This window comes from Delphinus delphis, chromosome 15 (genome assembly GCF_949987515.2).
Source record: "Delphinus delphis chromosome 15, mDelDel1.2, whole genome shotgun sequence".
NCBI lineage: Eukaryota > Metazoa > Chordata > Mammalia > Artiodactyla > Delphinidae > Delphinus > Delphinus delphis.
In genome coordinates this window covers 25,002,225-25,023,743 of record NC_082697.1, presented here as the reverse complement: position 1 = coordinate 25,023,743, position 21,519 = coordinate 25,002,225, and the positions used below count along the sequence as shown (strand labels likewise).

Sequence of the window (21,519 nt, the reverse complement as noted above, 5' to 3'; positions counted from 1 at the left end):
AAAGGGAAATAATTGGCCTGAGATGATACAGTCTCAGAATGATACATGCATCGATCTGAACTCATCCTGCCCGTCTGTGCTTGTTTCTGCTGCTGGAATTTCAAGGCAGTGAGTTGGATGTATCCCGTCCTCCACATCCACTCTCCCAAGACCATCGGGGAACCAGCAACAAACCACCCCCCATTCTCCAGGGCGGCTTCATTGCCTGGTGCCAGGCGCCCTCTTGTGGACAGAATCAGACCTGCTACCTCTGCTGCCTCCATCCACAAGCCAGATTCCCATCCAGAGTGCACACCCAGCACCTTTTGCCTTCCCCTTTGCACCAGCCTTTTCTGAGGCTGCCTATCTGCCCCATGAATTCAACTGACTTTCTCTGGGTGCCTCCTAGGGAGTTGCAGAAATGATGAGTACTCAGCACCCGCACCACCTACCTTCCAAGGGCTGAGCTCTGAAAAGCCCACATCAGATCCACCCTCCACCTCGTGCTGTGCTTCCATGGCTCTTCTTGCTGCCCTGTCTGCCATCCTGCAGCCCCAGGGCTTGGCCTCACTCCCTCCTTTGTTAAAGCTGCCACCGTCCTCCAGCGTTTCCATTACCAGAGGATGCCTGAAATTTTACTCAGCGATGTTCACGTTTGACGGCAAGTAGCTCTTGGTACCAGACAGCAGTAGATCCAGTTGTGTGATTCAGAGCAAGCACTTGCTTGCTGAGCTTCTGGTTCTTCATGTGTAAATTGGGGATGCTAATGGTGCCTACACCACTGGGCTGTTCTGAGGTGAAATGTGATCATCTGGGAGTCACCCTTAGCATAGGGCTTAGCACCCAGGAAGCCCCTGTAAACAGAGGCTGCTGTCACAACCTGCTTTTCTTTCTCTCTGCCAATATGTGATGTCCTTGAGGACTCACCTTTGTCCCAGCATCCCGCTGGGAACCTGATGCCTTCCTCAAGTAGTATTTGTTTTAACTTTTTTTTTTTTTTGGCCACACGGCGTGGTATGAGGGACCTTAGCTCCCCGACCAGGGACCGAACCCATGCCCCCTGCAGTGGGAGCGCAGAGTCCTAACCACCAGACCGCCAGGGAATTCCTGAGAATAACTTCTTGAAGGCCTTTTGTTTCGACCCATCAGGGTCTGTGTTAAGGGGATTTGGTGTGCATATTTCTCTCTGAGAGCTGGAGGGCAGTGGCAGCCACCTAGACTGTTGCTGTCTCTCCAGCACCTGGCCTGGCACTGACCCAGTCCCTAGGACAGGTTTTGATGTATGCAGGTGAGTCACCAGCACAGGTGGGAGGAAGGCGAGGAGGCAGGTGCAGGGAATGGGTGAAGGGGTAGAGGTGGCAGCTGGCAGAAGGAGTCAGGATCTCCCAGCTTCAGTACTCTGCCTGTCCTTGACCTGGGTGCTGTCACCAGCCCTGGACATTTTGCCATCCCCGGCACCTGCCACAAAGCAGGTGCCCAGTGGTTGTTTTCTTGTTTTTTTTTTTTTTTTTGGATTTATTTATTTTTGGCTGCGTCGGATCTTCATTGCTGCATGCGGGCTTCCTCTAGTTGTGGCGAGCAGGGGCTACTCTTAGTTGCAGTGCGCAGGCTTCTCATTGCGGTGGCTTCTCTTGTTGAGGAGCATGGGCTCTAGGCACATGGTCAGTAGTTGTGGCTCGCAGGTTCTAGAGTGCAGGCTCAGTAGTTACGGCACACGGGCTTAGTTGCCCCGCGGCACGTGGGATCTTCCCTGACCAGGGCTCGAACCCATGTCCCCAGCATTGGCAGGCAGATTCTTAACCACTGTGCCACCAGGGAAGTCCTAAGGAGGCAATTCTAGAGTGGATGGGGTAGGGGATGCGAGGGAACAAAGTTCTAAAGGGGTGTTGCAAACCTAGGGACTGAGGTTGCAAATAGCCCAGCTCAGCTGGATTGTTTTAGGGGGATGAGGCTGCACATAATGTGAGTGGGTATTGATTGCTAAGGGCCTTGAATGCCAAGTCAAGAAATCAAACTTGACCTTGGTGCTAAAGGTAGGGGGGTGCCATTGAAGGGTCTTAGCCAGAGGAGTATGGTCACCATGTGATGTTTTGAAAACCCCTTCTTTCTGTTCCTTTATGGGGAATGGACTGTTGCGGGGTGGAGTACAGAAGGGAAGCCCAGTGAAGAGGCTGCCATAGTCTTTCAGGCCAGAGATGATGGTGGCCAAGACCTGGGAGCCTGGGGGGATATCAGCATGGAAATGAATGTGGGCTTGCGAGAGATAGGTAGACACACCTAAAGACCTGGGGCCCTCAGTACCCCCATAGCCCCAGCTCAGAACTTTGTTCTCCCTGTAGCTGTAACTCCAGGCTCCTGTCTGCAGTCCAGCTCCACACCTGCCCACAGCACTCCCCTGTCTGGCAACCCCCCGCCTCCCCATTACCTGCAAGACATCATTCGAACTCCCTCTGGCCTGGCCTCCCCACTCACCTCCAATCCCTTAGACTCTGCAGTTCCTCCTTCTGCTCCCTTTGTCTGCAACATTCTCCCTGCTTGTCTGCCCCTCACATCTGTCTGGAGACTGCTACACTATTCTTTCACAGCTCAAACCTAACATCACCATCTCCAAGAGGCCTTCCCCAACTCTGTAGGACTGACACTCTCCCCTCCACATGCAGGACCCTCCCTGGCACCTCCAAGCTTTCAGCAAGGAAGGGAAGATGCAGCCCATCTTAAAAAAAAACAAATAACAAAAAACTGTTAACTTTCAGAACACCCTTGCAGGGTGAGATGAGACAGGCAAAGGGTGGCACCCACTTAAGAGGTGTCAGCTTGGGCTTCCCTGGTGGCGGCAGTGGTTGAGAGTCCACCTGCCGATGCAGGGGACATGGGTTCGTGCCCCGGTCTGGGAAGATCCCACATGCCGTGGAGCGGCTGGGCCCGTGAGCCATGGCCGCTGAGCCCGCGCGTCCGGAGCCTGTGCTCCGCAACGGGAGAGGCCACAACAGTGAGAGGCCCGCGTACCGCAAAAAAAACAAAGATGTGTCAGCTTGAGCTTAAGAATTTCAGCATCTTTGTTCAAAGAAGGCAACGGGAAGTTTTTTAGTTTTGAGGGTTTGCTGTTGGTACTGTTTTCATAAAGGAAACAGAACGGAAGGAATTAGAACACAGGACAGAAAGCAGGATTATTTCCTCCTGGATGGCCTTCTTCTCTAGCAAAGACATACTGACACCTCCTCCAGCTGCCCAGACCTGAGAAACTCAGGTGCCGGCAGCACTTTCTAGGAACTGCCGGGAGTCTAGGAAGTGGGGTGCAGCCTGGTGCAATGCTGGCCGAGGAGCCCCCAGGGACCCCCGTGCTGGTTCTCTGGCCTGGGTGGCTAGGCCAGTGGGAGCAGCCCTGTCTGTCCCTGCCAAGTCTGAACTCCTACAGGGGTCACTGGGGAGAAACCTCCCAAACTAGGACATCTACCCTGAGCTGCCTTCCTGGCCAAGCCTCAGGGCCCAGCCACGACCTGGCGCCACCAGGGCAGTCAAGCACATTGGGGAAATGTCACTCAGCCCACGGGCCAGTCACCCCTTAAAACCTACCACAGCTTCCTCAAGACCAAGTGCCTTTGAGGCCCTGCTGCCTCCCCGCCTTGGCCTCAGCCCGCCTCTGGGCTTCCTTCAGTTCTGAGGCAAGCTCTCCTCCCGCTCAGAGCCTGAACCTGTGCATTTCTTCTGCCTAAAAACTCCTGACCCCAACACCCTCCAGACGAGGTCAGAGGCCAGCCTCTGCTCTTGTGCCACGTGCCTCCCCTTTAGAGCCCGCATCCTGTGTAGCCACCTCTCGCCTCCCTCCGTGTTGGTCACCTCCCTCCATGCCCCAAGTCCCTTCCGCCAGGATGGCTCACAGGAGGCTCCACCAGTAGCTGGCAGCACCGACTCAGCCATTGTTCTCCTGGAACTGCCCTATGGCTCTGTCAGGTGGTAGGGGTGGTGACAAATCCAGCCCGGAAGGGCGGGGGAGGTTCTGTCTGGGGACAGGTCTTCTCACAGGGATCGGCCATGCTATTTGGGACCCTGAGAGGGCTCTGTGGCCTGTCCCCAGCTCCATGCCACACCCTGTTGCCAAACGAAGGGGGGGTGAAGCTAGAACCCCCAGGATTTGGGATGGATTAAGGCAGAGCCCATGTCCATTCTCCTTTCCCAGGAACGACCCTAGAACCAGGGTTTGTGGGGTGAGAGGGTCCTGAATTGAGGAAACCTGGATTGGCCGTGATTAAGTTCCCACTATCAGCAGGAATGGGGGCCTGGCCTTCTTGCCAAGGGAGAGAGAGGACACGATGCCAGAGGTGACTACTGCCTTTATTGCCTCTGGGCTGGGGTCCTGGGCTGGGGTTCAGAGGTATCTGGGGGCAGCAGGTGACTCTGGAGCCAAATTATTGCTACTTAGCAAGGTCACCTTGGGGCTTCCCATAGTGCCCTTAGTATGGGTGGGCATGAGCATGCAAATGATATGCAAATGACATGCAAACCAACCCAGGATCCTGCAGAGGGCTCTGGTGCAGCCGCAGGTGCTGAAAGAGTCAGGAGCCTGCCAGCCCAGGAGGGTGATGGGGACACCCAGGTCCTTGCAGACTGCAGACTGATCCAGCCCAGCCTCGGGGGTCGAGGTTCGGGGGTATGGACAGTCCCTGAGCATCAGCCCTGGTTCTGCTGCTGGTTGGGGAAGAGCAGAAGCCTGGCCCCGAGATAGCAAGAAGAAAGCAGGCACCCACTAGGTAGCCAGACAGCCCAAGGCCCACTCAGAGAGGGAAGGGACCTGCCCTGGATCACACAGCAAGGCAGGGGCAGAGGGGACCAGAATCCAGGCTCCTGAGCTAGACAGATGCCAGAGTGCCTCAGAGGCCAAAGCTATGAGCAATAAAATACACTGTTAAAGAAAGAAATACACAGCAAGCAGCCCAGTCTCTGATCCCCGGGCTGAGAGATTCTCCGCCAGCTGGCTCTGGGAGGGGAGGCCTCTGAGAGCCAGGCCCCAGGTATAGGAGGTGGCAGCATCCTTGGTCTTGAGCTGAGCTGACCAGTCCAGAAGCTCCAGAAGGAGGCAGGCAGGGCTCCAGGGTCCTTGGCTTATGCAGGTCAGGCTCAGTTATTATTCATAATCCACCAGGATGCTGAGGGTCAGAGGTGGGGAGTCAGAGGCCATCAGGTGCCCACTGCCCTTCCCCCCAGCTCCCAAGGCTGTGGAGAGGGTTGGAGCTGAAGCCCACCTGGGAAGAACACAGTGGTGAGGGTGTCTGGAGCCTGCAGGTGGTCAATGAGGATGCGCTGGAAGGCCTTACTGCAGGCGGACTGCTGGTGCCTGGGGAGGGCCGCAGGTGGACCAAGGCTGGAGCTGGTCCCCAAGGATCAGGACCACATGGTTAAAAGCTCCCCACTCCCACCCAGTCCTGCTGCCTGGTTTCAGATCTGAGTCCTTCCTCGTAGTGGCTCTGAGCCTCAGTTTTCTCCTCTGTGAAATGGGGACAATAGTGTCCACTTCACTGGGATACTGGGAGGATTACATGAAATAACACACATGGCGTGTGGCATAGGTCCTATGCCATAGGGTGTGGCACAGTGGTAAAGGTGTGTATTCATTGTGCACCTACCTTGTACCTGGCACTGTGTTCAGTTCTTTACATGTCATCTCATTTAGGTGATAAGAGGATGGAACTATGATCACTCCCATTTTGAAAAGGAGGCCACTGGGACTCAGAGGGGTAACTCTCCTGAGGTCACACAGCCAGTGAATAGGAGAGGATGATTTGAACCCAGGCTTGACTCACTCCAGGGCACATACTCAATAAACATTAGCTGTTAGACCACCACTCATACCTTCTCCAGGAGGCCTCATCCTGCCAGAACTCGTACAGGGTGAAGGAGGCACTGTCCAGCATCTTCTGGGCAGACACACTGCAGGGCCAAAGAGACGGCCAGGCCAGGCCTGGGCTGCCACCACCTCTGCCCACCTAGCCAGGGGTGTCTAACGAGAGCCCTGGCCTGGGACGCTCAGTCCCAGCATTCCTCGTGCTCACCCCCCACCCCGACCTTGGCCGGCCCACCACCCGGCTGAGGACTCACTGCAGGCAATGGCTCTGGGCCCCTGTGAAGTCCACGTAGCAGCACAGGGCATGGTGGAAGTCCTGCAGGGCTTCCTCTGCCACCTGCACCTGCCTTTGGGCCACGAGGATGTGCTGGTAAGAGAGGCAGCCTGGTCAGCTGGGGTGCGGTAGGGCAGGGCATGGGGTGAGGGACTGCTGTGGCCTCCAGGACGACCCCACCCTTCTTGTCCTGCACCAGACCCAGCCAGCCCTGAGGTCGGGCTCCTGCCCCAGCCTGGCCCCCAGCTTCCCTGACTCCATCCCCTCTTCCCATCACCAAGGTTGCTGCCTCGATCCAGCCACTGCCCCACTCTCCTGCTGTGTGGCACCCCTTCCTCCTGCCCGCGTTAGCCTCTGCCCACACTGCTCCAGACCCAGCTTTCAGAACTGTAGACAAGGGACACTGACGCCCATGGAAGGACAGAGTTCCGCAGGGTCACAGAGCAAAGGGCCAGAACCCAGCACCTGCCTGCCAGGCCCAGGGGACAAGGGCTGGGTCAAGCCTGGAGAAGGGGGCATATGTACAAGACAGAGGCTGGGGGCAGCTGGCCGTGAACCTCCTCACTTCATGATCTCCTCCCGAACTCCCACACCCAGCTGCCTGCCCCTCTCACACACTCACCGAGTTGGGCCCCTTGGTAAACTCCTCTTCGTGCAGGGGTTCCAGCCGGGGGGCCTGTGAGGGACGCAGAGCGTGGGCCAGGTCCCTGGCGTGTGCCTGGCTTGGGTGGATTCCCAAAAGGTCCACAGGCACGGGGCACTGGCCACACGGCCACTCACCTTGCATTCCAGCTGGTCGATGAGCTCCTGGAGACGGTTGATCTGGAGCCGCCAGTGCATCTCAGCCTCTGAGCTCTGCCCTGGGGGTCAGGCACGGGCCCCCTCAGGCTGGGGGCTTCTTGGGATGAATTGAGGGAAAGTGGAGGAGCAAACACTGGGGCCCTGGGGGATGCCGTGCCCTCCCATCCCACCGCAGGCACACCCACCTGTGTCAGAGGAGCCAGGAGACCAGGTGGGTGACCGACTGACACTCCGCAGGGCCCTGCGCCCTGCCCGCCGGCTGCCTCGGGGCCTGCTCTGCACCTCCACCCTCTCTTCATCTGACCTGAGGGGAGTGGAGGGTCAGCCCACTGCTCCCAGACTCACGGGGCCAAGCTCTGGGGCCCCAGCACGGGCCTGGGTGGCTAAGACAGGCTTCCCGGGACACTGAGGCCCAGCCTCAAAGCCAGCCACCCCTGCTCACCCCTCTTGGCCTCCCTGCCTAAGAACAAGAATTTGGGCTCCAGGATGCTAGAACATGGAACATGATAAAAGCTGAGGGCCTTGACACATGGAGATAAGGGGCATTCATGAACCGGACCCGCAGGTGGGCAGAGCTCCTCACACACCGTGGGCCGTGGGCCTGGGCCTCCAGGGTATCTGACGCCCCCTCCAGCGAGCTCTGCAGGGCTTGGAGCTGGCTCACCGTCTCCCGCAATAGGAAGCGTGTCACAAACTGGTCCACCTTGGAGGCCCGCTCATACTCCTGGGGGCAGAGGGGGCGTGGTCAGCATCTCCTGGCTCCAAGCATGTACTTCTGAATGGGGAGCTGCCCCCTGCGCCCCACCCCCTGCTCACCAGAGCAACAGTGGCAGCCTAAAGAGCAGAGGACATGCAGACCTGGCATAAGCAGAAAGGCACTGGGACTCGGTGGGGAGCAGACCCTGGACCCCCTCCTTGTCTGGGCCTGGCCTGTCTTACTGGGAGGTATGAGGCCAGCTCACAGAGAAGCATCTGCCATTGTCTGGCCCTCAAGGCCCTTTCCCTGGTGGGGCTCCCACCTTCAGCCAGTGAGGCCGCAGGCACAGCTAGACTGGGCTGGGTCGGGTGGGGCAGGGCAATTTTGACCCACGAGGCAAAATGACAGTGTGATATGGTGCCATACTCACCAGCTGGCCCCAAACTCACAGGCTTAGTATTCATTCATTCATCCATTCATTCATTCACTCATCCATGCAACAAACATTTACTGAGCACCTCTTACTAGGAGCTGCAGATACAAGACAGCAGGTCGCTGGCCTCACACACACACACCAGCACTGATCCCCGTCTACACTGCCATTTCCCCCCAGCCCTTGCCAAGGCAGGCAGAGACAGGGAGGACCACCATGTGCCAGGCCCTGTGCTGCCCACCTGGAACGCTCAGAGACTCCCCAGCTACCTTCATCTCCTTGTGCCTCAGTTTCCTCACCTATAAAACAGGGATGGTAATAGCCATCTCGCTGAGCTGTTGAGAGGCTCCAGTGAGTTATCGCCTACCTAGGGCTCAGCCTAGTACCTGGCACATAAGTTCTCAATAAAGAACTGCCATTGTTTTCATTGTCAAACATAATTCTAACAAGAAACGTGCCCACTCCACCTACACACACAGTACAGGGTGGGAGTCCTGGGGAGCTGTGGTGGCCCCTCCACAAGGGGCTCCAGAGGCACCCTACATCAAGGGCTTCGTCTTCTGCCCATAACCTGCCTCAATTCAGCCGTCAGATGGGCAGGGACAGAGGTGGGGCTGGGACCTCTCATTCTCAGACAGGCCAGGGTTTCTCCAAGTCTGATCTCTAGACTTCCTGGCCGTTCTTTGAGCTTCCCAAAATCCTTCCAATAAATTCCCTTGCTGGTGCTTAAGATGACTGATCAGTTTCTGTTGTTTACAACCAAAGAACCTGGCTGACACAAGCACCCATTCTGCGTCAGGCCCTGTTTCTAAGCAGAGTTTCATTTAATCCTCGTAATAATTTACAGGAAACATAATTGACCCCATTTTGCATATGAAAAGACTGAAGCCTACAGAAGTTGATTACCTTGGCCAAGGTCACACAACTAGTTAGAGGCAGAGTCAGAATTCAAACCCAGGTCACAGAAATTCCTCTCCTCACCACTAAGCACCTTACAAGCATCGCCTCACTTATGGTCATTAGCCCAGTTTTACAGCTGAGAAACCAAGGCCAGAAGTCACAGACAGAGTAAATGGAGCCGAGCTTGGCCCGTGTGTTCTGGGAGGAGCAGCTCGGAGCCCGGAGCTGGTAAGGTTGACCCATGAGGTCACAATGTGGCCTCTCTGGGACAGAGCCTGGGCAGGGACCCCCAGCCAGAGAGAGGGCAGGGCAGGGCAGAGGCAGCATGGGCCGGGCCCCCCCAGTGGTGACCAGCCCTGCCATGGGAAACAACAGGTCCCAGAAGAGGACCAAAGTGCCCAAGCAGGCCCGCAAGAAGAGGCCACCTGACATGGACAAGGCCTGGCGGAAACAGCAGTTCTTCAACCACCTCAAGTGGAAGAAGCCGAGTGTGAGTCCCAGGGGGGCAAGGGGCAGATGGAGTTCAGGGGACCTGGACAGGTGGACAGGAGGGGATGCTGAGACTCTAGGCCTTGTGGGGCATGGAAGGGGTTAGAGAACCCCTTCTGAGGATGAGGATCCCAGGAACCCTCGTGGGTGTGGATGGGGTCCTAATAACCCGGAAGGGAGAGCAGGTATTCCAGAAACCAGGTGGATGAGACTTGAGAGCCTAGGAGGGGGAGCAGGAGGGGATTCTCCCAACGGTGGACAGATGGGTGGAGGTCCTGGCATGGCGAATCAGCCCTAGCTGGTGCCACTGGGGCTATGGGCACAGGGAGTTCCCTTATGCCCCCTTTCCATTCCCCCTCCTCAAGTGGGCAGAGGCCCTGGACCGGGGCCGGGGTGGGTGAGGGTCTCAGCATCGAGGCTGGGAGGGCAGGCAGCGTATTTCATAAACGTGACCGGAGTGAGGTCTCAGGAGGTCAGCCTGGCAGGGGCGGGGGTGAGGGTTTCCAGGGGCGAGGCAGGATCCCGGGCGAGGGGGGCAGGGTGCCTGCCTCCCCCACCTCCCCCTGCCCGGGCTGGGAGGATGGCAGGAGTCCCGGAAACGTAGAGGGGGCAGGGTCCTGGGAGATAGAACCCGGGTGGGTGAGGGTCCCCGATAGGAAGGTGGGGGGGTGCTCTTTCCCCTCACGCCCCTGCCCCACCCCCAGACCAAGATCGTGCTGCTTTTCCGCCTGGATAAGCGGCAGCAGCTAGCCGAGGCGACGGCGGGCCCCGGCGCGCGGCCCGGGCGGCCGGGTGAGGACGCGGCGGGCGCCCCCTTGGGCTCCCAGGCGGCGGCGCCCACGTTGCAAGGTGCGGGCGACGGCGCTGAGCGGCGCGAGAGCGCGCGTGGGCGCGAAACGAAGACGATCCTAGTCAAGCTGCTGCTGCGGCTGCTGGACGCACGGCTGCAGCAGGAGGAGCGCCGCGTGGCGGGCGGGCCCGCGGGGGGGCCCGGCGTGGGGGGCGGGGCCAAGGCCGCGCAGGGCTGGCGGCGGCTTGTCGCCCGTCTCCTGACGGAGAGCAAGGCAGGCCGCTACGCCTACCCTGCCTAGGAGCAGCCGAGCAAGCGGCGCCGCTGCCCTCGCCCGCGGCACTGAGTGCCTGGCCCGGACCTCTGGACCCCAGTCCATACCAATAAAGAGCGCATAGCAACCCTGGCGCCTGTAGCCCTCCCTGTCTGAGGCATCGGGGCGTAGAGTTGGGGTGGGGGAAACTGAGGCCCTGAGCGAGACAGGGGAGAACAGGCGTATTGAAGGCAGAGCCACAGCCATGGCCTGGAGCCAAGGCGGTTTTTGCTTCCTCCTTTCTTGTGACCCAAGAGTCAGAACCCCTATTCCGGGCTGGCGGGGCGGGGGGGGGGGGTGTCACCGTGCCACAGTGGAGGGAGGCTGCTCCTCTCCCCTCCAGCTCCAGGCCCGGGTCAGATCCTGACGGCTCTGCAGGCCCAATGGAAGAGAGCTTTGGCAAACCCAGGCTTGGCCACGCTAGGAGGAGGGGCCTGCTTCCAGCAGAGGCCAGGCAGCTCCAAGAGCCTCCAGCACTCACAGGTCCTTCTTAAGCTGAGGGAAGGTCCCAGGCAAAAAGCCACCACCTTGGGGAAGAACTGTGACGGTCTCACGGTCAGCATAGTTTGAGGCTTAGACTCAACGTTCTGCCTGTGAGAGCACCCAGGAGGAGAGGCTGGGGTCCCTGGTCCTCTGACCCCTCACTCCTAACCCACTCTGCTTGGTAACCCTCAAGGCACCTCAGTGACTTGTCTCCCAAATTACCCTGTCCCATCCTCTTCCCCACACTGCAACCAAAGGCTTCTTCCAAACCACTGGTCTGTAGGGCAGTTCACGCTCCCACTCAAGCTCACACTGGTTCTCCGCTGTGCACAGGGAAACGCCCAAACTTATTACTGGGATGTACAGGTCCAGACCCCCAGCCTTGGTCTTCGCCTCTAGGGCTTCTTAGTGACTTCCACCCTCACCCCTGCTCTGGCCATATTGCCACTTGTGGTCTTCAATTCGAGGTTCACCTCCCTAATTCACCCACAAGAGGCCCTGCATGCTTTCTGTGGGCGGGACCCAGCTGCTTCTCTCTCTCCTGGGTCCCAAACCCAGCTCCGGACCCTATCCCCTCCAGCCCTGCCAAACCTGCAGCCTGCATTCCACTGGAGACCAACATCAGAATGCCCCCTTTGGGGGCAGATGCATCAGGGGTGAAGGTCCCAGTTCACTAAAACCACAGGCACAGCTTCTGCTGAAGATACACTTTTGTCAGTGTCACCACCACATCACCTGCATCAGGCTGGAGGCTGTACTATCCATAGCATCTCCCCTGCTGCTTTGTGAGAACTGACCCTTTCCTACCATCCACATGGTTACAATCAGGGTAACCACGTTCCTCAATGTGGCCACACCTCCTGGCATAAGCAATTGGCCCAAGCTGGTCCTCTCAGCCCCTTCCCTAGGTCTGTAATTTAGGAGCTGTAGGAGACTATGTTTTCTACAGGAACGTGCACAGGCTGAAGCCAGTCTTGAGAAGAATATAACCAGAACGCAGAGCCAGTACACATCTTGGGTCCCCCACAGGCCGACAGTCAGGCCCTGATTCCAGTTTTTTCCTAAAACCTGATTTCACCCTTGCCTTGGTATCCATAAGACATACAAGACCCTTGTGATAAAAGTCCGTATTTTAGCTTAAGCTCACCGGAATGGGTCTTCAACTTGCATCCAGAATGGTCCTAAAGAGAATAAAGAGACTCTGCAGAGACAAGAGGTGGACTATTTCCTGTGTGTGAGGACGACCGCCTTTCGGAGGAAGTAACTGAGCCCAGAGAGAGATTAGGACTTGCTCAGTGCACAGTGAGTCAGCCTCAGAACTGAGTCTCAAACTCAAGTCCATGTTTGTAAGCCCCTGAAGGTAGGATCCCTGGGCCCTTGAAGGCTAAGCACACAGATCTTCAGGGTGGCTGGAGAGCCATGATTAAGAGCTTTCTCTTCAGCGTTGAGAGGGAAGGGGCCGCACATTTGGCCAGAGCACATCAGATAATCCGAAGTGGTTTGGGGAAGGAATCAAATTGGTTGGGCTGAGCGGCTGAGGCCAGACCCCTGGATGTCAAAATCACTGCCCTTGACCCTGTCCCAGGAGAGAGGATGGGTCTGAGATGTTTTCATCAGGGTAGAGGCTGCGAAAGCGCGGCAGGTGCTGAGAACTGAGGTCACAATGAGTCCAAGTTCTTTTCCTTCCTTCTCTGACCACCCCCTCCAAACTCCACGACCAGGAGCTACAATACTTGGGTCAAGCCCAGTTGAGAAGTGGACTCCTGGGTCCCCAAGGGGGATATATGTCTGGAAAACATTGCCGCAAGACCCCTTCATTCTCAGAGCTGCTCCTGGACGCTTCTCAATCTCTTAAAGCGGCCCTCTCATCGTCCACCTCAGCAAGCGCTTACTTAGGGGGCGGAGCCGCACCACCCAGGCGAGTCCTCAGAGAGGGGGTGGGGCCTTGAGCCAGAGGAGGACCAAGAGGGACTGAGCCAGAGCCCAGTTAGGGCGGAGACTGACGAACCAAAGGTCGGGCCTCAGGCCCAGGGGCGGAGCCAAGAGCTGAAAAGAGACCTCCACTCCGGCCAGAAGAGTGGGACTTCAGGACCAGAGGGCGGAGCCCAAGTAATGAGAGCGATAGTTCTCTAGCGCAGAAAGGCGGGGCCGTAGGCCCACGAAGCAGAGCCAAGAGCTGAAAGGCGGGCCACCATCAAGTCCAGCTGAGGCGGGGTTCTCACGCCGGGGGCGGAGCTTTGGGCTGAAGGGCGTGGCCGGCCCGAAGGTGGCGTCGCTGTCCGGGAGCCGCCGGGTCCGCCGGCTGCCCTCGCTGGGCCGCGTCGCGGTGGTGGTGGACCAGGGCTCGGGCTTCACCAAGGCGGGCTTCGCGGGCGAGGAGCAGCCGCGCCTGGTACTGAAGAGCTCCAGCCTGGTGCCCAGCTGGGACTGGCCCGTGCTGCCCGGCTGTGAGCTGGCGGGCGGCGTGGCGCGGGCGCACCCCATCAAGCACGGCGTGGTGGTGGACTGGGAGGCGCTGGAGGGGCTGTGGGAGCGCCTGCTGGTGGGCGGCCTGCGGGTGTGCCCAGAGCAGTGGCCGGTGCTGGTGAGCGACTCGCCGTCGGCTCCGCCCGCGGGCCGCGAGAGGGTGGCCGAGCTGCTGTTCGAGGCCCTGGCAGTGCCCGCGTGCCACATAGCCAGCACCGCGTTGCTGGCGCTCTGCTCTGTCGGCGCGTTCAGCGGGCTGGCCTTGGAGGCGGGCGCTGGCGTGTGCCACGCCACACCCATCTATGCGGGTCACTCGTGGCACGAGGCCACCTTCCGGCTGGACGTGGCAGGCAGTACTCTGTCGCGTTACCTGCGGGACCTGCTGGTGGCAGCCTGCCCCGATCAACGACTGCATGCCCTGCCCCGCAAGGTCATCACACAGCTCAAGAAGCGCTGCTGCTATGTGTCGCTGGACTTCGAGGGTGACCTCCGTAACCCTGCCCGCCACCGTCCTGTCAGTTTCTACTTAGGCAATGGGTGCTCTGTCTGCCTCAGCAGTGAGCGCTTCCGCTGCCCGGAACCTATCTTCCAGCCGGGTCTGCTAGGCCAGGCTGAGCCGGGACTGCCCACCCTGGCCTTCCGGGCACTGCAGAGGATGCCCACAACACTACGGACACGGCTGGCCAACACCGTGGTGGTGGCCGGTGGCTCCACGCTTTTCCCTGGCTTCACTGAGCGCCTGGAGATGGAGCTGGAAGCCCAGTGCCGGCGGCATGGTTATGGGGCACTGCAGCCTCGCCTGGTGGCCAAACCCGGGCGTGGCACAGCAGTGTGGACAGGCGGCTCCATGGTGGCCTCATTGCGTTCCTTCCAATGCCACTGGATGACCCGGGCCATGTACCAGGAATGTGGCTCCAGGCTGGTGCATGAAGTGTTCAACTGACTCATGTTGGACTGGGGGGTGGGGTGCAGAGGCAGACACCTGGCAGGCTGAGCTGCAGCTCTATCAGAGGCATTGAGTGCCAGATAAAAGGCTCAGTGATTGGAGCTGGCAGAGTCGTGTGGTGATGGGTCACCCTCTACCCCTTTCTGGGCCAGGAGGAGGTGGTCAGGACCCCTGGGGCCCTTACTTTGACCTGCAGTTTGAATCCCCACTAACCAGTGCCAGTTCAGAGAATGCCAGTCTAGGGGCCCACCCCCAGGGCCCTGTTTCCATGGCAACAAGGAAGGCGATGCCCCCACCTGTGTCCAGGCCACAGATATGGAAGTCATCATAACATACCAACCCCTCATCATATACCATTTGGATTCCCATCCCATGCCAGGCCCCAAGGGATAACTGTTTGAAAAACTACTAAATCCCATGTGAAAGCAACCAGAAGGGGAAGCCCTGTCCTCAGATGATCATCAACTTGCTGAGAGCCTCAAAGTGAGGTCAGGCACAATCCCAGGCCTGCTCACTGTTCCTTCCTCACCCCCTTAGGTGGAGACATTTCTTAAAAAGAACACAGAGGGAGGGGTGCCTTTTGGTGTTTTTAAAATACCATCCAAGGGCCTGGAGCCCGGGCCATGAGCACTGTTTATGCTTGTGCGCACGTGTCCATACACAGACAGCAACACATGGGTGCACACACGCCTGCCTACTCACGCATGTCCTTAGGCTGCCCCCCAACCAAGCTCCACACACCAGTACGAGCGTCTGGATGTGTGTGAGCGTGCCCTCCCCCACAGCCCATCCCTGCTGGGAGCTGGCCTTCATACCCCACAACAGTTAGGTCTGGTCAATAATAAAAGCAGTAGCAGCAGCAGCTCCAGGTGTGACGTGGCTACTGCGTGCCAGGCAGAGGTCTCGGTGCTGGGAATAGAGTAGAGAACAAGACAGACAAAAATCCCTGCCTTCATTCTCGTTTAATTGTCACAACAAATGTCTGGAGGTAGGTTCTATTATAATGCCCAGTTTACAGATGAGGAAACTGAGGCCCAGAGAGGTAAAGATGCACAGCCAGAAAGTGGGAGCCTGGATTAGAACCCAGGCCTCTAGCTCCACAGCCCTGAGCCCAGTGGTGGAGGCTGCCACAGCACAGCAGACACCCCGTGCCCTCATTTTGGGCCACCTACCATCAGCCCCTCTACTCACCAGCTTGGTGGTGTCCATGGCAGTGAGCACTGCACAGTTCAGCGACTCCAGTGCAGCCAGCACAGGCCGATAGACGCCCAGGTGTTCAGAGAAGTAGTCTGAGGGCAGAGGAGGTGCTCAAAGGTTCCCGGACCCCCACGCCCCCATTTACAAGCTGGAATTCCCCAGCAGCCAACCAGGCCTCATACCCTGAGCCCAGCCGATCCTGTTCCATGGGACACCAGCAACAGCCTCTCATCACACCCACCTGCCCAGGGGTCCCGGGAGACAAGAGCTCCCATGGGCCTACTCACCACACAGTTTCTCCGTTTCCAAATTGCTACAGGGAAAAGAGAAGGCGCCCTTCAGACCCGCTGACTTGGGCCTGGTAAACTGGGACTTTGAAGCCAATGTTCCTCTCCTCTTCCTGCCCAGCTCAGGCCGACAAGGAGGCAACTTCTGACTCCACCCCAGGTTAAGTTGCTCAGTGGACAGAGAGGGGGAACACGGGTACTATCAGCCCGCCAAACACTCCCTGAGGGCAAAATTTCAGTCCCACTCTCTGCCTCCAAAGGGGTTTCAGGCCGGGGAGGCAGATATGAACACAGGCCAGAGAGGAGTGGTTAGAGCTGGGAAGGGGGAGCCAGGTCCCAGGTCTGCGGAAATGCAGAGAAGGCATGGAGTATTACTTGGTAGGTCAGGGAGGGCTTCCTGGAGGAGGGGCTGCCTAAGTTAGGCCTTGAAGGAGAAGAAATCTGACTGGAGTATCTGGTGGTGGTTAGGTGGTAGCACTGCAGAAAAAGGGTCCAGCCCAAGCCTGAGGACATGGGAGGACATGGGAGCCTAGGATTTATTCTAAGGAGATGGCGGGAAGGGGAGTAAGAGGGAGGGATAGCTGTGCATGTGTGTGCACCCGTGTGAGGAAGCAGGAGAGAAGGCAAGCAAACTCGCACTAAGGCCTAGAGATGTGGAAGCACCTGCATCCATGGGTGGAAGCAGGCGGGGGCCAGCTGTCCCCAGGCATCCTCTGGTCCCTGCAGGAAGCAGGAGTTGGAAGAGGGGACACCTGTGGGCTGAACCATAGGTGGTGACTCAGGCCTGGCTATTTTGGGGTCCCAGCTGGAAGCAGTGTGATGAGCAAGGCTGGAGCCAGGGAGGGGGTAGGTGGGTGGGTAAAGTTGGCACTGAGCCCTGGCACCCCTCTCCCTCTGCCCCCCTCATCCTCCATAAGGAACCAAAGCAGCAGGAGACACAGTGGGGTTGGGACAGCCTGGCCTCACATCTACATGCGGTGCACACATCCCCCTTGAGTACTCACTCAGCGGGATGCCCATCAATACTGCTGAACAGCTCTCGCAGCTCCCCGGGGCTGAGAACCCCATCGGCAAAGTAATTCTGGAATTCTTCAAATGAGAGCTTACCATCATCTGGGCAGGGTGGGTGGACAGAGAGCCAAGTCAGTATCCCTGACCCTGGCTGAACCCCTGCCACAAGATCCAGGCCCACTGAAGGCTTTGCAGCATCTCACAAACACCCAGCCAAGTGGAATGGGATTCTGAGCTGATGGGAGGCCTGGCCATTGGGGACAAAAGGGCTGGGGCCCCCAGAGGTGCCCATTTAAGGCAACAGGGCCCACTTTGCAGGCACCCAAGGGACAGGGCAGTACACATGTGGCACTGGGTACGGACTCAATGTTTGCCAAATGAAGAAACAAATGAACAACAGCCTGGGTCACAGTCAGATCATGTCACTTGGAGGACTCGGGGCTGGGTCTCTGCCCCACATGCTGGCCAGTGTGGCTCCAGGGTGGAGGGGACCTCTGTGCTCTGGACCCAGGCCCTTCACAGAGAAGCCACAGGGAGTCAGATAAGATCTTCCTAAGAGTGGAGCCCCTGTAAGTAGCAGCAGGCTGGCTCAGGAGGGAAAGCCCTCCCCATCCGCAGGGCACATGTAGCAGAGGCCGAGAGCGTCACCTGCGAGGTCTCTAAGCAGATGGGGTGGGGAGAGTGGAGCTGGGGGAGGGTCTGAACTTCCCCAGACAAGATGCCAGGATCCAAATGAGACCATGTGCCCTGATGAACCGGTTGGAACAAATGGTCTCCACCAATTTGAAGAGACCCAGGGAGAAGGGGCAAGGGGTGGGGACACAATCCTCTCTCAAGGAGGCTGAAACATAAACAGGTCTGAAGCCCCCAGATGAAAGTGAGGTCAAGGCTGACGGGCTGTCTCAGCTCAGACCCTCCACTGGCCAATCAAGGTACCGTGGGCTGCTCTGAGTCATCTATGCGCAGCAACCTGCCTGCAGGGTCCCCTAATGGCTCCTGCTTTAGCTTTCAAGGTTTTGCCAGACCAGAGTCTGAGACTGCCCAGGACCCAGGGCAGGAGGAGCTGATTCCCTGGGCCTAGCTTTATCCTGCCCAAGCCCTCCCTGTGTCCAGATGGTTGGTAATGTGGAAAGTTACTGAGCACTCTAAAAATCTAAGATAAAATCCCCCACAGGGCCTCATCTCCATGACCACACCCTTCCAAGCCCCTCACACAGGGAGCCTGGGGCCAAGCATCACATTAGACCTGGGCTCAAGGCCCACCACCTCAGGCAGCCTGCTTTACCTCTCTGGGCCCCTGCTCCTTTGTCTGTGAAATGGGGTGAAGAATTCTCACCTAGCTTGCAGTTGTGAGGACAACATAAGGTCATATACGAGAAGTACCCCCCAGTGTGCCAGGGCACTGCATGAAAATAAGCCCCCACCTCCAGCCTCTGGCTAAGTTACATTTCCTCCACTCTCCATCCTGCCAAACTTGATTCAAAACAACACTTCCTCCGAGAAGGACACCTGGGTTCATTCTGCTGATTTGGGTCCTCTCAAGATTTTTCTCCATTCTAGACTGTGCCCCCAAACCCCCAACCCTCCCCTGAGCCTCCCTGATGTCCGTCACCCATGCCCCCACTGTGGGACCCAGGGGAAACCACACTCACCATTCTTGTCTGCTCTGCGGAAAACCTAAAGAACAAAAGGGCATGGATGGGAGCTGTGAGCTGGGAGGCAAGTGGCTCCCACCCAACTCAACAGAGCCCCAGGTGGCTGGCCTGCCCCCTGCGTCTCCCTTCCTCCTGCCCAGCATGGTCCCAGCTCCCTGCCCAGCTCGGCCCTGCAGGAGCTTTTCCAGCAAGGTGAGCACAGGAAGAGCACACAATGGGCCCCACTGCTTGCTCACTTCTGCGGGCCTGACCTCGTGGGGGGTGCTCCAAGCCAGCTCTCTGCACCTTCACCTCCCACACCCAGAGTCAGTCCCAAGTTCTGTCTGATGCATCAGCCCTCGAACGGTCCCAGCTTGAGGAAGGTGGGAAGATGGGCCAAGATGCGGCCTGAGTATCCTGGGCACCCATCCCAGACCTGAACCCCAACTCTGCTGTGTGGCTATGGTCTGTCCCAGACTCTGCCCACTCCGGGCTGTGTCTCTGTGAACTTGTTGAAGACCCTGACATGCAGGTAGTGGCTAGTCCTTTCTTTGTGGGTGACTGTTTTCCCACTAGCACACAGGGGAGCAGCCCAGGGTTAACCCTTCCAGGGCTGGGGCTTCCTATGAGGCCAACTCAGTATGAGGGTCTTGGGCAGGCCTGTGTGCATGCGTGCGTGCGTGTGTGTGTGTGTGTACGTGCAAGGGTGGACAGACTGTATTCATGGAGAAGCAGACAGGAAGGGCAACAGAGGCAACAAGAACGGAGCAGAGTCAAGACTTGGTCCCTGTCTCCCCTAGGGACCAGAGACTCCCAGGTCACCCAAAGCAGCCCAGCAAATAGGACATCAGCAGGCCTGGCAAGGAGGGGCAGGCCAAAGCCTGGACATAGAGCCCCTATCAGCTCCAGGTCCTGAATACCTCTTCCCTCTGACTGTTTTCTTGGGTCAGTGAGGCGCAGGGATGAATGTAATCCCTAGCCAGAAGCCTGACTCAGAGAAGGTCTGCCACTGGCTCGGGGTCCACACAGCAGCCCAGCAGCCTGGAGACACACGGGGGTGAGAGTGGGGGAGGGGTGCTAAGCCGAGAATGAGGACACCTAGGGCCACACCCTAGTGTGCCCCTGCCTCCATGTGTGATCTCAGACATATCCCTAACCCTCCAGGCCTTGGTTTTTCCATCTGGGAAGTGGGAGGGTCAGGTCCCTTCCAGCTGGGAGGACTGTGGCCAAGTGCTGAGTCACTAGGGACAGTGGGGAGGGGGCAGGAGTACAGCCTTTCCCACTGGCAGGGACCTCTGGGAGTGGGGGCATGAGAGGCACAGGACGGACTGAGGGCTGGGGTGAAAGGTGGGGAAGGGGCTCAGGGCAGTGACCGAGGTCGGGCCAGGCTGCTCCACGCTGGTGTCCATAGGGGCTGCAGGGCCACCTGCCAGTCAGGAGAGGGTGTACAGACCACAGAGAGTGACTGTGGGCAGCCCCGACCAACTGTGGGATCCTTGGGTTGGATCTAAGGGACTCTGGGTCAGCACCAGGTCAGGAGTCAGGGGACTGCTTCCTCTTCCAGGCCCCCCTGCCTGGGTCAGCCTGGACCCGGGCTGCCATAGAGGGGCACTGTGACTGCTCCTGTGATCAAGGGTTGACAGCGCCCCCCCCGCAGCCAGACACATACATGGGGTTGTTTCGGGTTGGGGGGCAGGAGGGACAGTGACACTGAACCAGAGACAAGGAGAGATAAAGAGAGAAAGAATGAGAGACAGAATGGGACACAAAGGCTGAGAGATAAAGATAAGGGAGACACACGGAAACAGAGACAGCAGGGTCAGAGAGAGATAGTGAGAGAGGCAGAGACCCAGAGGCGGAGGCAGAGACCCAGAGGCAGCGGCAGGGTCCCCAACAGACCTGGAGGAAGAGAGACGGGCATAGAGACAGGGAAAAGCAGAGTGAGAGAGCCGCAGAGACGGGGGCAGTGAGAGACAGAGTCCAGGGAGACACAGGGAGAGATACGACAGAGACCTGGAGAGACACCGCGAGAGACACCACCCCCAGGGCCACAGCGCCGGCGCCCCAGGCCCGCTTCCCACTCACGTCTTGGAAGAGCGCGTGTCCTGCGGATCCGGCTGCCGGCGCGGGCGCGGGGGGTCGCGGGGGCTCCGGCGCAGGCGGCCGGATCAGGCACACAGTGAGCAGCCCCGCGCACGCCATGGCGCCGCCACCCGTTTGGCTCCGGCTCTATGCGGCTGCGGGCTCTGGACGCCACCGCCGCGGACTTCGGGGCACAGGAAGGGGGGGCGCCCGACGATCGGCGCCGGCGCGGAGGCTGAGGGCCCCGCCCCCCAAGGCTCCGCCCCCGCCCCCGCCCGGAGGGCCGCCGAGGCCCCCTCCCAGCCCGGCCCCTGCACTGGCCAGTCTGAGAGCTCGGCCCTACGCCAGCCCCTCTCCAGGCGCTCAGCTTCCCCGTCTGGAAAAGGGGAGCAAACTCCAGCCTTTAGGGCGGCAAGAGCCGCGCAATGAATTCCAACAACACCGTTCACCTCTGCGACTCCCCACCTCCCGGGGAGAAGCGGCCACTACGGAGTAAGGAGCCACCCAAGGGGTCATTTGCACCGGGTAAGGGCTGAGCGAATGACGGCCAGCGTGGAGTACTACACAGCCAGGAACAGAACGGGAGGGGCTGCGCTTGCCCACCGAGGGCAGGTCCCGCACCGTTATAGGGTCAACACAGCAAACGGAAGGAGCACAAGCGCGCCACCTGGTGGACAAAACCCGCAAGTGGCTTCGCCTGTGCGCGTCTGTATCTTCTGCAAAATGGGAGTAAGGGTAGACACATCGTACGGCTGTTTTGGGGGCTGACTGACAGTGAAAGGCTTAAAATAGGGACTGGCTCAGGGAAAGCCCACCTAAGGGTTTCCTAAATAGGTCCGTGTGGACCGTCTCCCAGTCACCCTCCCTTCCACTCCGAAGCTCTACTTGGGCTTCTCTT

At 58.7% G+C, this 21,519-nt stretch overlaps 3 protein-coding genes across 6 annotated transcripts; 2 read left to right on the top strand and 1 right to left on the bottom strand.

Moving 5' to 3' along the window:
• Positions 1 to 4,293: 4,293 nt before the first annotated feature.
• NECAB3 (N-terminal EF-hand calcium binding protein 3) lies at positions 4,294 to 20,830 on the bottom strand. 4 transcript variants are annotated; one of them, XM_060032756.1, is made up of 13 exons: positions 20,625 to 20,830; positions 18,558 to 18,582; positions 16,899 to 17,007; positions 15,895 to 15,920; positions 15,602 to 15,699; positions 7,481 to 7,617; positions 7,079 to 7,197; positions 6,873 to 6,990; positions 6,715 to 6,768; positions 6,073 to 6,185; positions 5,827 to 5,904; positions 5,220 to 5,311; positions 4,294 to 5,123 (listed from the first exon to the last, which is right to left on the bottom strand). In XM_060032756.1, exons 1-13 carry the CDS (start codon positions 20,739 to 20,741, stop codon positions 5,106 to 5,108), a joined length of 1,104 nt encoding a protein of 367 aa, XP_059888739.1. In that variant the 5' UTR covers positions 20,742 to 20,830; the 3' UTR covers positions 4,294 to 5,105. The 4 variants fall into 4 exon arrangements, with proteins under 4 accessions (XP_059888739.1, XP_059888740.1, XP_059888741.1 ...); XM_060032757.1 differs by having other exon boundaries at positions 6,873 to 6,952; XM_060032758.1 differs by lacking the exon at positions 5,827 to 5,904.
• On the top strand, positions 9,285 to 10,503 carry C15H20orf144 (chromosome 15 C20orf144 homolog). The gene is made up of 2 exons (XM_060032755.1): positions 9,285 to 9,413; positions 10,117 to 10,503. The coding sequence occupies exons 1-2, from the start codon at positions 9,285 to 9,287 to the stop codon at positions 10,501 to 10,503; spliced, it is 516 nt and encodes a 171-aa protein (XP_059888738.1).
• ACTL10 (actin like 10) lies at positions 11,813 to 14,407 on the top strand. The gene is made up of 2 exons (XM_060032750.1): positions 11,813 to 11,906; positions 13,203 to 14,407. The coding sequence occupies exons 1-2, from the start codon at positions 11,813 to 11,815 to the stop codon at positions 14,405 to 14,407; spliced, it is 1,299 nt and encodes a 432-aa protein (XP_059888733.1).
• Positions 20,831 to 21,519: the final 689 nt, after the last annotated feature.

Bases quoted from the DNA above. Each gene is read 5' to 3' on its own strand.
- ACTL10 (XM_060032750.1), top strand. From the start codon at position 11,813: ATGGTTACAATCAGGGTAACCACGTTCCTCAATGTGGCCACACCTCCT. The intron at 11,907-13,202 runs GTCTGTAATTTA...CATCAAGTCCAG, and splicing joins CCTCTCAGCCCCTTCCCTAG to CTGAGGCGGGGTTCTCACGC.
- C15H20orf144 (XM_060032755.1), top strand. From the start codon at position 9,285: ATGGGAAACAACAGGTCCCAGAAGAGGACCAAAGTGCCCAAGCAGGCC. The intron at 9,414-10,116 runs GTGAGTCCCAGG...CCCCACCCCCAG, and splicing joins TCAAGTGGAAGAAGCCGAGT to ACCAAGATCGTGCTGCTTTT.
- NECAB3 (XM_060032756.1), bottom strand. From the start codon at position 20,741: ATGGCGTGCGCGGGGCTGCTCACTGTGTGCCTGATCCGGCCGCCTGCG. The intron at 18,583-20,624 runs GTGAGTGGGAAG...TTTGTTCTTTAG, and splicing joins GACACGCGCTCTTCCAAGAC to GTTTTCCGCAGAGCAGACAA. The intron at 5,312-5,826 runs GTATGAGTGGTG...GGCCCTCCCCAG, and splicing joins GATGAGGCCTCCTGGAGAAG to GCACCAGCAGTCCGCCTGCA.